The sequence below is a fragment of the Hypanus sabinus genome, chromosome 31 (assembly GCF_030144855.1).
Source record: "Hypanus sabinus isolate sHypSab1 chromosome 31, sHypSab1.hap1, whole genome shotgun sequence".
Classification (NCBI taxonomy): Eukaryota; Metazoa; Chordata; class Chondrichthyes; order Myliobatiformes; family Dasyatidae; genus Hypanus; species Hypanus sabinus.
In genome coordinates, this window is record NC_082736.1 from 31,336,206 (window position 1) to 31,352,063 (window position 15,858).

The 15,858-nt window shown below is 55.0% G+C and overlaps 1 protein-coding gene across 1 annotated transcript in view; it reads right to left on the bottom strand.

Annotated features, from left to right (window-relative positions):
- slc8a4a (solute carrier family 8 member 4a) overlaps positions 1 to 15,858 on the bottom strand; it is a 152,849-nt gene that overhangs the window by 130,399 nt on the left and 6,592 nt on the right. Inside the window, 4 exon segments of the mRNA XM_059955323.1 lie at positions 14,037 to 14,264; positions 14,266 to 14,573; positions 14,575 to 15,207; positions 15,209 to 15,779. Of these exon segments, the coding sequence (XP_059811306.1) occupies positions 14,037 to 14,264; positions 14,266 to 14,573; positions 14,575 to 15,207; positions 15,209 to 15,757 (1,718 nt within the window). The 5' untranslated portion in view covers positions 15,758 to 15,779.

The window sequence follows — 15,858 nt, forward strand, 5'->3', positions numbered from 1 at the left end:
ATGACTGGAGATTGCTTTATAAGACATAAGATATAGGAGCAGAAGTAGGCCATTCAGCCCATCGAGTCTGCTCCACCATTCAATCACTGATTCCAGTCATCCCCACTCCCCTGCCTTCTCCCCAGACCCTTTGATGCCCTGGCTAATCAAGAACCTATCTATCTCTGCCAAATACACCCAGTGACTTGGCCTCCACAGCCGCTCGTGGCAACAAATTCCACAGATTTACCACCCTCTGACTAAAGTAATTTCACATACCTCTTTTCCAAAAGGACGTCCTTCAATCCTGAAGTCGTGCCCTCTTGTCCTAGACTCCCCTACCACGGGAAATAACTTTGCCATAACTAATCTGTTCAGGCCTTTTAACATTCGGAATGTTACTATGAGATCTCCCGAACTCCAGGGAATTCAGCCCAAGAGCTGCCAGATGTTCCCCATACGGTAATCCTCTCATTCCTGGAATCATTCTTGTGAATCTTCTCTGAACCCTCTCTAACGTCTAAAATAAGGAGCCCAAAGCTGCGCGCAATACTACAAGTCATAGATTTTTTAAATAAATCAACTTTATTTGCAATAAAAATTACTTGGACTGCACAATTCCTTCTCATTCTGACTGTCACAGCCAATGTTTTCAGAACTGTTCCTAAGCCCAATAGGACTGTTGCTGCTCATGCGGGCCCTTGGGGTGGTAGACTACCACAGTAATTGCCTTGTTATTGTCACCAGTCAGTGACAAACACCGTCTTGCAGACCATCTATTCACAACACCGATTGCGATATCCGAGCCACACTGCCAATCAACACGCCAACTTAACGCTACCCTAATCACAGAACAATTTACATTGGCATAGAATGAAATAGAGATGGAGGTATCAGACAGATGGTGGGTGGGGGAGGGGGGGAGAGGGAGAGAGAGTGGGGGGAGGGAGGGACAGGGAGAGTGAGAGGGGGATGGAGGGAGAGAGGGAGAGAGAGAGAGTGAAAGGGGAGGGGAGGGAGAGAGAGTGAGAGAGGGGGAGGGAGAGAGAGAGTGAGAGAGGGGGAGGGAGAGAGAGAGTGAGAGAGGGGGAGGAAGAGAGAGAGAGTGAAAGAGGGGGAGGGAGGGAGAGAGAGTGGGGGGAGGGAGGGACAGGGAGAGAGTGAGAGGGGGATGGAGGGAGAGAGGGAGAGAGAGAGAGTGAAAGGGGAGGGGAGGGAGAGAGAGAGTGAGAGAGGGGGAGGGAGTGAGAGAGAGAGTGGGGGGAGGGAGGGACAGGGAGAGAGTGAGAGGGGGATGGAGGGAGAGAGGGAGAGAGAGAGAGAGTGAAAGGGGGAGGGGAGGGAGAAAGAGTGAGAGAGGGGGAGGGAGAGAGAGAGTGAGAGAGGGGGAGGGAGAGAGGGAGTGTGAGAGAAGGGGGAGGGGAAGAGAGAGAGAGAGTGAGAGGGGGAGGGAGAGAGAGAGAGAGAGTGAGAGAGTGGGAGGGAGAGGGGGGAGGGAGGGAGAGAGAGTGTGAGAGGGGGGGAGGGAGAGAGGGAGAGAGAAATTGTGAGAGAGGGGGAGGGAGAGTGAGTGAGAGAGGGGGAGGGGAGAGAGAGAGACAGTGAGAGGGGGAGGGAGAGAGAGTGGGAGGGTGAGAGAGGGGGGGAGGGAGAGAGAGTGTGAGAGAGGGGGGAGGGAGAGAGGGAGAGAGTGTGAGAGAGGGGGAGGGAGAGAGAGAGTGAGAGAGGGGGAGGGAGGGAGAGAGAGTGGGGGGAGGGACAGGGAGAGAGTGAGAGGGGGATGGAGGGAGAGAGTGAGAGACAGAGTGAGACGGGGAGGGAGAGAGAGTGAGAGAGTGGGAGGGAGAGAGGGGGGAGGGAGGGAGAGAGAGAGTGTGAGAGAGGGGGGAGGGAGGGAGAGAGAGAGCGTGAGAGAGGGGGGAGGGAGAGAGGGAGAGAGTGTGAGAGAGGGGGAGGGGAAGAGAGAGTGAGAGAGAGCGTGAGAGAGGGGGGAGGGAGAGAGGGAGAGAGCGTAAGAGAGGGGGGAGGGAGAGAGTGTGAGAGAGGGGGAGGGAGAGAGGGAGAGAGTGTGAGAGAGGGGGAGGGGAGAGAGAGTGGGGAGGGAGGAATGTTGAATGTGAATGTGTGGCAGAGACGTCAGGAGATGGAAGACAAGTACAAACATTGAAAATCTAAAGATCAGAGATTAGTTGTATTTGTCACACGTACATCGGAACATACTGTGAAACGTGTCGTTTGCCTCAACTACCAACACAGTCCGAGGACGTGCTTCCAACACTGATATAGCAACTTAGTAACCCGAACCGGTTACGTCTTTGGACTGTGGGAGGAAATAAGCGGGCAGACTATTATTTAAATGGAGAGAGAATTCAAAGTTCTGAGATGCAACTGGACTTGGGAGTTCTCGTGCAGGATACCCTTAAGGTTAACCTCTAGGTTGAGCCGGTGGTGAAGAAGGCAAATGCAATGTTGGCATTCATTTCTAGAGGAATACAGTATAGGAGCAGGGATGTGATGTTGAGGCTCCATAAGGCACTGGTAAGACCTCACTTGGAGTACTGTGTGCAGTTTTGGGCTCCTTATTTAAGAAAGGATGTGCTGACGTTGGGGAGGGTTCAGAGGAGATTCACTAGAATGATTCCGGGAATGAGACGGTTAACGTATGAGGAACGTTTGACTGCTCTTGGACTGTACTCCTTGGAGTTTAGAAGAATGAGGGGAACCTCATAGAAACATTTCGAATGTTGAAAGGCATGGACAGAGTGGATGTGGTAAAGTTGTTTCCCGTGGTGGGGGAGTCTAGTACGAGAGGACATGACTTGAGGATTGCAGGGCACCCATTCAGAACAGAGATGCGAAAAAATTTTTTAGCCAGAGGGTGGTGAATCTGTGGAATTTGTTGCCACGAGCGGCAGTGGAGGCCGTCATTGGGTGTATTTAAGGCAGAGATAGGTAGCCAGTAGCCCTGAGTAGCCAGCGCATCAAAGGTTATGGTGAGAAGGCGGAGGAATGGGACTAAAGGGGAGATTGGATCAGCTCATGATGAAATGGCGGAGCAGACTCGATGGGCCGAACGGCCGACTTCTGCTCCTTTGTCCGGAGGAAATCCACGCGGTCACGGGGCGAGAACGTACAAACTCCTCACAGGCAGCGGCGAACTCAGGTCACCGCTACGCCACCGTGCCAGCCCCAGGCCTGAGCTCACAACCTACCACATCAGAGGCACGCCGGCACCCTTCGTGCAACTTGCCGTCTTTGCGACAGCAGTACTTTGCAAGACATAATCGAGATAAAAATGAATTACGGTAAATAGTTGAATTAAATAAGTAGTGCAGAAATAGGAAGAAGAATGCGTGGGTTCAATGTCCATTCAGAAATCGGGTGGTAGAGAGGAAGGAGTTGTTCCTGAAACTCTGAGTGTGTGTCTCGTACCTCCTCCCTGATGGGTATTTGGACAGGCTCATGAACAGGAAGGGTTAATGAATCTTTTGTGTTTGCAACGGACCAAGACCATTGACCAAGGGGTCTGTAGACCCCTGGGCTGAGAGGGACTGTGGTCGAACACAGGCAGGCTGACGGCAGAGGGGGAAGAAGCTGTTCCTGGATCGTTCAGGTGGCAATGAGAAGAGGGCATGTCCAGGGCGATGGGAGTCGTTAATGATGGACGCCGCCTTTCCGATGAGAATGTGGAGAGGGTAAGGGTACGTGTAGAAGGGGGGGACAAGGGGTAAGTGTAGCAAAGTATGAGTACAGGACTGGGGACAGGGTATGTCATTGGGGAAGCGTAGGAGGACAGGGAACAGGTAACTAAAATAGAGTGCCAGACGGATGTGGAAACCACAAAGAGAGGGAGCCAAGACAATATGTCTGGCAAAATATCTGAGCTACGTACCTATTTCAAGTCTTTTGCTTGCGTCTATGCTTATTCCAAGTATTTCGCGTGCTTAGCTATGCAATAGCCAACCGATCGATGAATTTGAATCGGTAACCATATTTGCGAAAGGTAGTGCCCCGCTTTTGGGTATAAGTACAACCTCTGTGAACCGATAAATTGGGAGTCGGCTACCTCACGCCCGAAGTGCGCGTGGCTGCCAACTCCTCTCTGAATGAAAACCATTTCAGAGGTGATTTCGTGTCTCTGCTGTTTTTTCCTCAACTGAGCAGGTTAACACTGAGGCATCGGTCCTGGAAGATGCCCTGGATACTACGGAGGCTGGTGCCCTCGATGGAGCTGACCGAGTTTAGAACTCTCTGCAGCTTACCTCGAGCCTGTGCCATAGCCTCTTCATACGCACCCAGACGGCGATGCAGCCGGTCAGAATGCTCTCCACAGTACACCTGCAGACTCTTGTGCCTCATTGTCTGCCCGCACTGCGCTCTCCCTGTCACTCTACCCCGCCTTCCGTTGCTGCTTGCCCCTCGAGGTACTGATACGCTGTGTGGACAGTCCGTGAAACAAAGTTTGTCACGTATCTAATACACGTGACGGTGATTGACCGCCAGTCAGTGACAAACAATCTCCGGACAGCGGCGTCCATCACGGGGGACCCCCATCACCCGGGACGTGCCCCCCTCTCAGTGGGTGAAGGCATGCCCCCCCCCCCCCAAGGATTCAGGAACAGCTTTGTTTGTCGCAGGCGTATCGAAACACCGAAACGCGCAGCGAAACATGTCCCCTGCGCCAACGACTGACACAGTCCAGGGGGTGGGGGGGGGTGGGAGAATGCAGAAACTCCTTGCAGACAGTGGCGGGTATCGAACCCTGGCCGGTGATCGCCGGCGCTGTAGAGCCACTGCGCTAACCACCACGTGTCCATCCGTAAAAGTAATCCCCCCCTGAGAGGGCCACAGCCTTGTCGTCGGGTGAGGCTCGCGTGCCTCAGTGACCCGGAGGGCCATGTCGGGTGGGGTCAGGGCTTTGGCCCTTGGTAGGGTCAAAGGGTAGAGGTCAGACTAAGAGTGGTCCACCGGTCCTCCAGGTTCGGGGCTAACAATCCCGAGGTCAAACTAAATTGTTACGGAAACAGGGCCCTTCTACATCGGAGTGTGACGGTATTCCTGAATCTCCACCCGGGATTTGCGTGACCGACTGTTGTGAAAAACGAGAGGAAGCTACCGACACAGTGAAGGAAGACCTGAACATCAGAGATGGATGACCTTCATCTCTGCTCTAAATGCCAGTAAAAACGTAACAGGCTGTGGCAGGTTTAAAAAAAATAAAGGAGATCGACACCAATACACAGCGCTCCAGATGTGACCTCACCAATTCCCCACGCAACTGTAAACATCACCTCCCTCATCCTAATTACTGGAATTTACTCAAGTTCCTCCCTGGATCTTCTTTATATAGAACCGCTTTCTGTGGTCAGAATATGGCTAATAAGGGGGTAAAGATACTCTGATTTAATCAGGGGGTTTCTAACAGATGTGTTGAAAATATCACTTACATTTTCTACATCAAGGAGTGGCAGTGTAGCGGGAAATGTAACAGTGATTCCAGGATTCAATTCCCGCTGTTGTCTGTAAGGAATCTGTACATTTCTCCTCCCGTGACCGCGTCAGTCCCCCCTTTGGACATGGTCCAAAGTCATATGGGTTAGTTGGTCCCATGGGCCTATTTCTGCACTAAATCTCTGAATAGATAGAATGCTAGATACTGTGGGTGCTGGGGATGTTGGACATCGCACATACAAAGCGTTGGAGGGACTCAGCAAGTCAGGCAGCAAACAGCCGTACAAGACCCTGGTCAGACCCCACTTGGAGTACTGTGCTCAGTTCTGGTCACCTCACATCAGGAAGGATGTGGATACTATAGAAAGGGTGCAGAGGAGATTTACAAGGAAGTTGCCTGGACTGGGGAGCATGGCTTATGAGAATAGGATTGAGCTAACTCGGCCTTTTCTCCTCGGAGCGACAGAGGATGAGAGGTGACCTGATAGAGGTGTATAAGATGATGAGAGGCATTGATCGTGTGGATAGTCAGAGGCTTTTACCCCAGGGCTAAAATGGCTAACACAAGAGGGTATAGTTTTAAGGTGCTGGGGAGGAGGTACAGAGGAGATGTCAGGGGTAAGTTTTTCACTCAGAGTGTGGTGAGTGTGTGGAATGGGCTGCCGGCGACGGTGGTGGAGGTGGGTACGATAGGGTCTTTTAAGGGCCTCTTAGACAGGTACGTGGAGCTTAGAAAAAGAGAGGGCTATGCGGTAGGGAAATTCTAGCCGGTTTCTAGCGTACGTTATATGGCTGGCACAGCATTGTGGGCCGAAGGGCCTGTAATGTGCTGTAGATTTCTATGTTCTATAAACAAGGAGGGGAGTAAGCAGTTGACATTTCGAGTTGAGGCCCTACATCAGGCCTCAGTTCTGGTTGCCTCATTATAGGGAGGATGTGTAAGCTTTAGAGAGGGTGCAGAGGAGATTAAGATACTGCCTGGATTGGAGAGCATATTTTATGAGGAGAGTTTGAACAAGCCCAGGGTTTTCTGTTTGGAGTGCAGGAGGGTCGGGGGTGATTTGATAGAGGTGTACAAGAAGAAGGGCCTCAATTCGAAATTTCGACTGCTGGCTCCCCTCCTTGTTTATAGAACACAGAAATCTGCAGCACATCACAGGCCCTTCGGCCCACAATGATGTGCTGACCACGTAACCTACTCTAGAAATGGCCTAGAGTTTCCCTACTGCATTTCCCTTGTGTTTCCCCGAGGCGGAAATGGCTAGGTGATTGAAGAAAAGTCCAGGAGAGGGATGTCAGAGGCAAGCTTTTTCTTATATATGGGTCAGTGCTTTATTCCTTGACAAGTAGAAGATTTGTGTGTGGGGGGGGGTGGGATTTGACAGAGGTACACAAATCTATCCTTTTGGCCTTAACCGTCACACTCTGCAAAGTTTCAACGGTCTTGCTCAACCACAAACAGACTAAGCCGTTGAAACTTTGCAACGCCAAAGGAGGGTCTGGGTAGATCTGATAGCCAGTCGCAAAACCTCCCTAGTCAGAGGTATGAGGGGAATAGCTTGGGCAAATGCAAGCAGGCCTTTTCTGCCGAGAAACACACACAAACGCTGAGCGACTCAGCAGGCCGGGCAGCATCTACGGGGGGGAGAAATGTACAGTTGACGTTTTGGGCCGAAACCCTTGGGCAGGACCTCTTCTTTGCTCCAGCCCTAAACGTCGACTGGACTTTTCTCCCTCACGGACGCCGCCCGGCCCGCTGAGTTCCTCCAGCATTTTGCGTGTGTTGCTCTGGATTTCCAGCACCTGCAGATTTTCTGTTGGGTTTTTTTCCCCCCCACGGAGGGTGGGTGGGACCCTCAACCCATGGGTTGAGGGTGAGAGGTGAGAAGTTGAAGGGGAACACGAGGGGGAACGTCTTCGCTTAGAGGGCGGTGAGAATGAGGAACGAGCTGCCAGCACGTGGTGGATGGGAGCTCGATTTCAATGTTGAAGAGAAGTTTAGATGGGTACATGGATGGAGGGGGTATGGAGGGCTATGGTCCCAACGCAGGGCAATGGGAGTAGGCAGGTTAAATGGTTTGGAATGGGCTGGATGGGCCAAAAGGCCTGTTTTGATACAGATCTTCTCTGACTTTGTTCGATCCGTTGCTCATCTCGGCTTGCCTCGGTATAGGAAGGGTGTGGAGGATTTAGCAAGGGTGCAGAGGGGATTTGCCAGGACGCTGCCTGGACTGGACAGCAAGTCTCCTGAGGAAAAGATGAGCGAGCTGGGGGAACAAGGGGTGTAAAAGGAGAGGCCAGGAGGTAGTAGACAGCAAGTTTCCCAGGGTGACAATGGCTAACACCAGAGGTGAAAGTTTTAAGGGGAACACGAGAGGGGGGTGAGAGTGCAGATCGAGCTGCCAGCACAAGTGGTGGATGTGAGCTTGATGTCAACATTCAGCAGAAGTCTGGATGGGCACGTGGATGGGAGGGTTATGGTCCCAGCCCAGGTTGACGGGAGTAGGCAGTTTAGATGGTGCAGCATGGACTAGACGGGCCGAAGGGCCGGTTTCAGCGCCGTACTTCTCTATGACTCGATGAATGTCGCAACGCGGCACCGTTTGCCTGAACGACCAAGGGTGCGCCGGGGGCCAGCCATATCTTCTGTTGCCAGCACCCCACCCCCACCCCACCACACTCGGCAGGGCAGCACCGCCGACTTGGGCGTGCCAAGCCACAAAGCAACACAAGCCCAGGTTCCGGGACAGCTCTCCAAGGACGGCCATGCTTAATCTGCTCGTAGCAGCGACGAAGGTGAGACGCCAACGGCCGGACCGTCGGCAGCTCGAGGAGGACACCGAAAACCATTGCAGATCCCTACAGACGTACCGTGGAGAGCATTCTGACTGGGTGCATCACCGTCTGGTACGGGGGTGGGGGTGGGTCACTACTCAGATTGTAAACTCAGCCAGCCCCATCACGGGCACCACCCTCTGGGACATCTTCAAGACACGTCGCCTCCGGAAGGAGGCTTCCCTCGTTGAGATCCCTCACCACCCAGGTCCACCATCGGGGAGGAAGTGCGGGAGCCTGAAGGCCCCCACACTCAGCGATTCCCCCTGCCACCGGATCTCTAAACGATCCAGGAACACTACTTCACTATTACCCGGCCGCAAGACAACAAACTTCTCAACGTACAGTTGGCCCTCCTCATCCACGGGGGATTGGTTCTGGGACCCCCCCCCCCTCCCACGGATACCAAAAAATGCAGATGCTCAAGTCGGTGGACTTTAGGACCCAGTGGAATTATTTAACCTGTCTCAGTGCGGTGGACTTTAGGACCCGGCGGAGCTTATTGAACCTGTCTCAGTGCGGTGGACTTTAGGACCCGGCGGAGCTTATTTAACCTGTCTCAGTGCGGTGGACTTTAGGACCCGGCGGAACCCCAGACCTTATTTAACCTGTCTCAGTGCGGTGGACTTTAGGACCCGGCGGTGCTTATTGAACCTGTCTCAGTGCTGTGGACTTTAGGACCCGGCGGAGCTTATTTAACCTGTCTCAGTGCGGTGGACTTTAGGACCCGGAGGAACCCCAGACCTTATTTAACTTGTCTCAGTGCGGTGGACTTTAGGACCCAGCGGTGCTTGGGACCTACCATCCGCAGTGTTTCTGCTCCGGAAAACAATCACGATTGAAAATAAAGTGGAAGTAATAAAGCAATCGGCAAGCGGTGAAACACCATCGGTCATTGGAAAAGCGTTAGGCTACAGTCGGTCAACGATCGGAACAACTTTAATGGAGCATGGGAAAGGCCCTGTCCCGATGAAAGCTACAATTATTACTGAGCAACGCGGTGGTTTAATTATTCAAATACTCACGTTTCTTAAGTGTTTTATATGCATAGAAAGGTAAAATATATACCACATACCAAGACAAACATTTGACTAACTGATGCTAAATAATACTGGATGTACCTGTTCCGACTTAGAGAACTTCTGATTTTTTTCGAATCCCGATTCGCAGTAACCGACACACATTCTCCCGTATATTTTAAATCATCTCTAGATTACTTATAATACCTAATACAATGTAAATGCTATGTAAATAGTTATTATACTGTATTGTTTAGGGAATAATGACAGGAAAAAAGTCTGTACGTGCTCAAACAAGAAGTCCTGGAGAGAGAACTTCCGATTGGTTGAATTCGCGCGTGCAGAACCCGCGGATAAGGAGGGCCGACTGTAGTAACCCCTAAGCAGGGAATTGGGGGAACAGTGGGGAAGGGGCCCAGCGGAGAGGACACCAAAACCAGGGGCAGGTTCAGGCCATTCGGCCCTTTCAGCCTGTCCCACCATTCTCCCGGTTCACGGCCGATCTGCGCCATGGCAGAAGGGTTACCACGGGAACAGGCCGTTCACCCAACACGGCTGCAGAGGCCGTCAATGGCATTATCCCTGCACCGCAGAGCTAGCCGTTGCTACTGTACAAGCGGGGTTGTGATAAAGTTTAGTTGAGTATCCTGCATGCTGGGGTCCTGGTGTGCTCTGCACCGCCCCTCAGTAACCAACACAACAATAGCTGTGCCAACCAAGATGTCCTCCTGACCTAGTCCCACTTGCCAGGTCCAAACCCTTCCAGTTACTATACTATAAACTGCACGTTGCACATTTAGACAGACATAACGTAAAGACTTTTACTCCTCGTGTACGTGAAGGACGTAAAAAATAAAGTCATTTCCATTGTCTGCACGCCTGTCCAAATACCCTTCAGGGAGGAGGTACAGGAGCCTGAAGACACACACTCAGCGATTCAGGAACAGCTTCTTCCCCTCTGCCATCAGGGAGGAGATACAGGAGCCTGAAGACAAACACTCAACGATTCAGGAACAGCTTCTTCCCCTCTGCCATCAGGGAGGAGGTACAGGAGCCTGAAGACACACACTCAGCGATTCAGGAACAGCTTCTTCCCCTCTGCCATCAGGGAGGGGATACAGGAGCCTGAAGACACACACTCAATGATTCAGGAACAGCTTTTTCCCCTCTGCCATCAGATTTCTGATTATACACTGAACCCGTGACGGATGACGGGGGTATAAATACCACCGCACTAGACAGGCCCGGGACTCATCCCCTATGAAGATGGCAAATTTTGTCATCAAAGTGTCTGTTATAATCGATATCTGTACCCAGCTGGAAGCCCGAGAAGAGTCTATTCATCATAGATGCCAGGGGAGCACTAGATCCCTTTTCACAAGTCAGCTTCCCCTCCCCTGACACCATCTACATTTCACGTTCAGATTTAGTATCACCGACATGTTAAGTATGTGGTTTTGTGGCAGCAGCGAAGTGCAATGGATAAAATGTGCTATAAATTGGTGTGTGCGTGCACAAGTGGGAGTTAACACCTCTGGAGAAGGGGCTTGTGTCCATTCTGGGGCTGCTCGCCCACCTTTGGTCCCCTCCGGACACTCGGCTCTCACCTGAGGCTGCAAGTAGCTGTTTGCTGCACCCCGGTGCACCACTTCAACAGGCCGGCTAAACCAGGTGAGGAACATGGGAAACAGGGGCAGGAGTCGGCCATCCGGCCCATCCAGCTTGCTCCGCCATTCAATAAGATCACGGCTGATCTGGCCATGGACTCATCTCCACCTATCTGCCTTTTCCCCATTAATTCCCCTACAATGCAAAACTCTATCCAACTTTGTCTTAAATATATTCACTGAGGTAGCCTCCACTGCTTCATTGTGCAGAGAATTCCACAGATTCACCACTCTCTGGGAAAAGCAGTTCCCCCTCATCTCCGTCCTAAATCTACTCCCCCGAATCTTGAGGCTGTGTCCCCTAGTTCTCGTCTCACCTACCAGTGGAAACAACTTTCCTGCCTCTATCTTATCCACCCCTTTCATAATTTATATTTCTATAAGGGAAGGCGGATTGTCTCACCAAGCCTTCCCCCCACCCCGGTGAGATAGGGACGTGCCTGTCCCAGCATGTGAAGTCAGCTTTGGCCGACGAGATCCACAGTGAGATCCCACGGCCAGGAAGGTGGTTCTGCAACGCTCTGTGGAGGGCGAAGGGTATGACGGGGCACAGCAGCGGTCACGGTCATCCGCCAAGACCCAGGAAGATCCCAGTCTGTGACCACCACTCGTCCCACTGGACCGGGACTCCACTCCTGAGGTCGAGAGAGAGAGAGAGAGGAACAGCTTTTCCTCTTTAAAAACTCTCCCGCTCCAGACTCCTATCATCACCGGACACGCGCAGAGCAAAATCGTGACATGCGGGCTCATGGACCATTCAGAAATCTGATGGCAGAGGGGAATACGCTGTTCCTAAAATACCTCCTCCCTGATGGTTAATAATGAGAAGAGAGCATGCCCCGGACAGCGAAGATCCTTAATGATGCACGCCTTTGGAATTTGTTGCCACGGGCGGCTGTGGAGGCCAAGTCTTTATGTATATTTCAGGCAGGGGTTGGTTGGCCAGGGAACAAAGGGATTTGGGGAGAAGGCAGGAGGTTGGGGCTGAGAGGGCAGACTCGATGGGCCATATAGCCCTGATCTGCTCTGACATAGCATGGTCTCACGTCCCTGGAATGCTGGGCTGGCTCGGGTCCAGCGAGCATCCTCAGGAAGGAGTTAAACAATCCCAACGTTCTCCCGTCCCCCTCCTCCCACTGGCCAGGAAACAGCTTCTACCAACAGATTTCTGCCCCTATCGGCATCTCTTGAACAACAAAGATAGACTATCTCACAATCATTATGACCCCCGCAACTTATCGTCTGACGGCACTGCACTTTCTCTGCAAGTTCAACACAACGGTCTGTTCTGCCTTCCCTCGTGCCACCTCAATGCATACCCACTCGGCCACCTCCACTCGTTAACGCCAACGTCCCACCAGCCAATCAGGCGGCAGCATTTCAGTGCATGAAAAGCACGCCGACGCGGTCAAGAGGTTCAGCTGTTGTTCAGACCGAACGCCAGAACGGGGCAAGAAATGCGACCTGAGTGACTGAGCGGGGAAATGACTGTTGGTGCCAGATGGGGTGGCTCGAGTATCTCAGAATCTCCCGGGATTTTCACGCACAACAGCACAGTTTACAGAGAATGGTGTGAAAAACAAAAAAAACACATCCAGTGAGTGGCAGATCTCATTCAGGAGGGCAAACAAAACCCCTTCTTTCCACACTGACGCGTTAGGGTCATTTAAGAGACTTTTGGATAGGCAGACGGATGACAGAAAAATGGAGGGCTGCATGGGAGGGAAGGGTCAGATTGTTCTGGGAGTGAGTTAGAGGTCGACACAATATCAAGGTGTGCGCGATGATACTAACCACAATTCTATTGACCTGTGCTTCGAATGAACTAACGCCCGGTCGTTTTCGGGGTGTGGGGGGGGGGGGAGAGGGAAGGGTTGCAAACAGTTCTCCTCTCTGACACGGTTACGTCTTTATCAAACTCAAGTTAGATCACATCACAACATTTGGAGGCTTCTGGAAGGTACAGAATGGGTTCCCAACCCCTTCTATGCCACGGGCTCCACGATAACCGAGGGACCTGTGGACCCCAGGATGGGAACCCCCCCCCCCCCCCCGGGTTAGATCTTGCTCTCCCCCCCACCCCCACACAGTAGTCCTGCCTTCTATACCCGGACTGTAGCTCCAAATGTCCTGAGCAGTGAGATTTCTGAACCAGACACTGGTGGTCCGTGTAATTCCCCCTCCCCACCACGCGGTCCAGACAGGAGGGGGTAGGGTGAGTGTGGAGGGGAGGGTGTAGTGAGGCAAGGTGGGAGAGGGGGTTTAGGAGGGAGACGGGAAGGGATGAAAGGGGGTGGACTGGATAGGAGAGAAGTTGGAAAGGTAGGGGAGGGACGGAAAGATGGAGGGAAATAAGGAAAGGGAGGGGGATGGGGGAAAATGGGGGGAGGGGAATGGGGAGGGGAGAGTGGGGGAGTAGGGTGGGAGGAAAAAGAGAGTGGGGGAGGGTGAAGGAGAGTTAGGGATGGGAGAGTGGGGGGAAAGGGGAGTAGGGGAAATGGGGAGTGGGAGTGGAGAGGGTAGGGGAGTGGGTTGAATGGAGAAGGAGGAAGGGGAGGGGGAAGGGAGAGTTGGGGAAATGGGGAGGAGAGGGAGAGTGGGGAATGCGGAGATGGGAGTGGGGGGAGGGAGAAAGGGGAGAGGGAGAATGGGAGAGTGGGGGGGTGGGGAATAGGGAGGGAGGGGGAAGGGGGAGTGGGGGTGGGTGGAATAGGGAGGGAGGAAGGGAGAGAGGGAAGGGAGAGTGGAGGGAATGGGGTAAGGGAGAGTGGAGGGAATGGGGTAAGGGAGAGTGGGGGGAATGGGGGAAGGGAGAGTGGGGAATGGGGGAGAGTGGGGGAATGGGGGAGAGTGGGGAATGGGGGAGAGTGGGGAATGGGGGAGAGTGGGGGGAAGGGAGAGTGGGGGAATGGGGAAGGGAGAGTGGGGGGAATGGGGGAAGGAGAGTGGGGGAATGGGGGAGAGTGGGGAATGGGGGAGAGTGGGGAATGGGGGAGAGTGGGGAATGGGGGAGAGTGGGGGAATGGGGGAGAGTGGGGGGAAGGGAGAGTGGGGGGAAGCGGAGTTAGAGCAGTGATTGACTTACACGGTCTCGTCGTTCTGGAAGAGCAGCTGGCCACTGAGGCTGACGAAGTCCTCCGCCGCCTTGGCTGTTCCCTCCAGCGTCCGGTACGGCAGTAGCACGGCGCCGCGGGAGCCCGAAGTGCGCAGCACCCGAACCAGCACGGAGCCGACGCTCTCGCTCACCCGCCCGTGGTCCCGCTCGAAGCCGAACATGCCGGCGTGGTCGTCGTCCAGGATGGTGACCGTGGCCAGGCTCTGCGCGCCCAGCGCCACCAGCCCGGCCCCCGGCGCCCTCCGCCCGCGGGTTGCTCAGCCGCACCTGGAAGAACTCGTCCGGCTCGTAGACGTCGTCGTCGATGATCCGCACCGGCAGCAGCTGCCTGGCCTCGCCCGGCCCGAAGCGCAGCGTCCCCTCGGCGTGCTCGTAGTCGGAGCCCGCGTTGGCCGTGCGCTCCTCGGTGCGGTAGTCCACGGCCAGCGGGAAGCCGGCGCCGCCGCCGCCGCCGCCGCCCTCCGCCTCCGCCGCCACCGCCACGGTCAGGCGCACCCAGCCGCAGTTTCTCGAAGCACTGGTACTCGGCGGGCTCGAAGTAGACGAGGACGCCGGCCCGCCGGGACTCCTCGGAGCCGAGGGCGCTGCTGAGGCTGCCGGAGGACAGGCTGAGGCAGCGGCGGCTGTGCTCGGCGGCGTGCCGCTTCAGCACGTTGCCCTCGCCGATCAGGCGGCGGGTGGCGTGCACCCGGCAGAAGGCGCGGCTCTTGTGCTGCTGCAGCAGCGCCTGGTAGCTGGCCATCTCCATCAGCTGCGCGTTCTCCTTGCCGGGGTGCCGCTGCTTCAGTTCCCGCAGGAGCCGCGCCATGGTCTGCCTGGCCGCCGCCTCCTCCTGCTCGGAGCCCGGCTGCGCCCCGGGCGCCCCCGGAGCCCCCTCGACGATCACCGCCCCGCCGGCCTTGTCGGCCCGGTAGTGCTTGCGGGCGAAGCGCCGGACGAGCAGGCGGCGGTCGGCGGCCCAGGCCAGCAACACGCAGAGCGGGAAGAAGGCGAAGGTCAGCAGCGCCTCCCAGACCTCCACCACGCCCGGCGACGAGACGGCCAGCACCAGGTAGATCCAGACGTAGGCGAAGACGCTCCAGAAGGCGGTGACGAAGAAGACCCGCAGGTGGCGGATGCGGCGGCACTCGCCGTCGGGCACCGAGTTACACGCAGATGGCCACGATGACGAACATGTTGAAGGCGGCGCTGCCCACGATGGTGGCGGAGCCCAGCTTGCCGGCCTCGAAGCCCATGCCGCACACCTCGATCACGCTGAGCAGGATCTCGGGCGCCGACGAGCCGAGCGCCATCAGCGTCAGGTTGGATACAGTCTCGTTCCACACCCGCACCCGGGTGGTGAAGGTCTCGCCGCCGGGCTGCCGCACCGTGATCTCCCGCTCCTGCGACGTGATCACCTCGATGGAGGCCATGAAGCGGTCGGCGGCGATGGACATGCCAGGAAGAGGTAGACCATGGCGGCGAAGTAGACCACGGCCCTGGCCGCCTTGTCGCCGGGCGGCGGGTCCAGCGGCAGCCACAGCGGCACCAGGATGCCCCGGCTCGCAGCTGTCGATGCCGAGGCAGCTGTGGGTTGGAGGCGGGCGGCTCAGTGGGCGCTGCGCCGGAGCTCTCGCCCGCCAGCAGTAGCAGCAGGACCAGCCCCAGGCTGGCGGCCGCCGCCACCCGCGGCTCTCCGCGCTTCTCCTCATCCCCCGCGATCGATCTTCCACCCTGCGGAGACGACGGAGAGACACGGCCATCAGTTTTGGCGTTCATTAATTCCCGTGACTAATGCGCAAAGGCAACACAC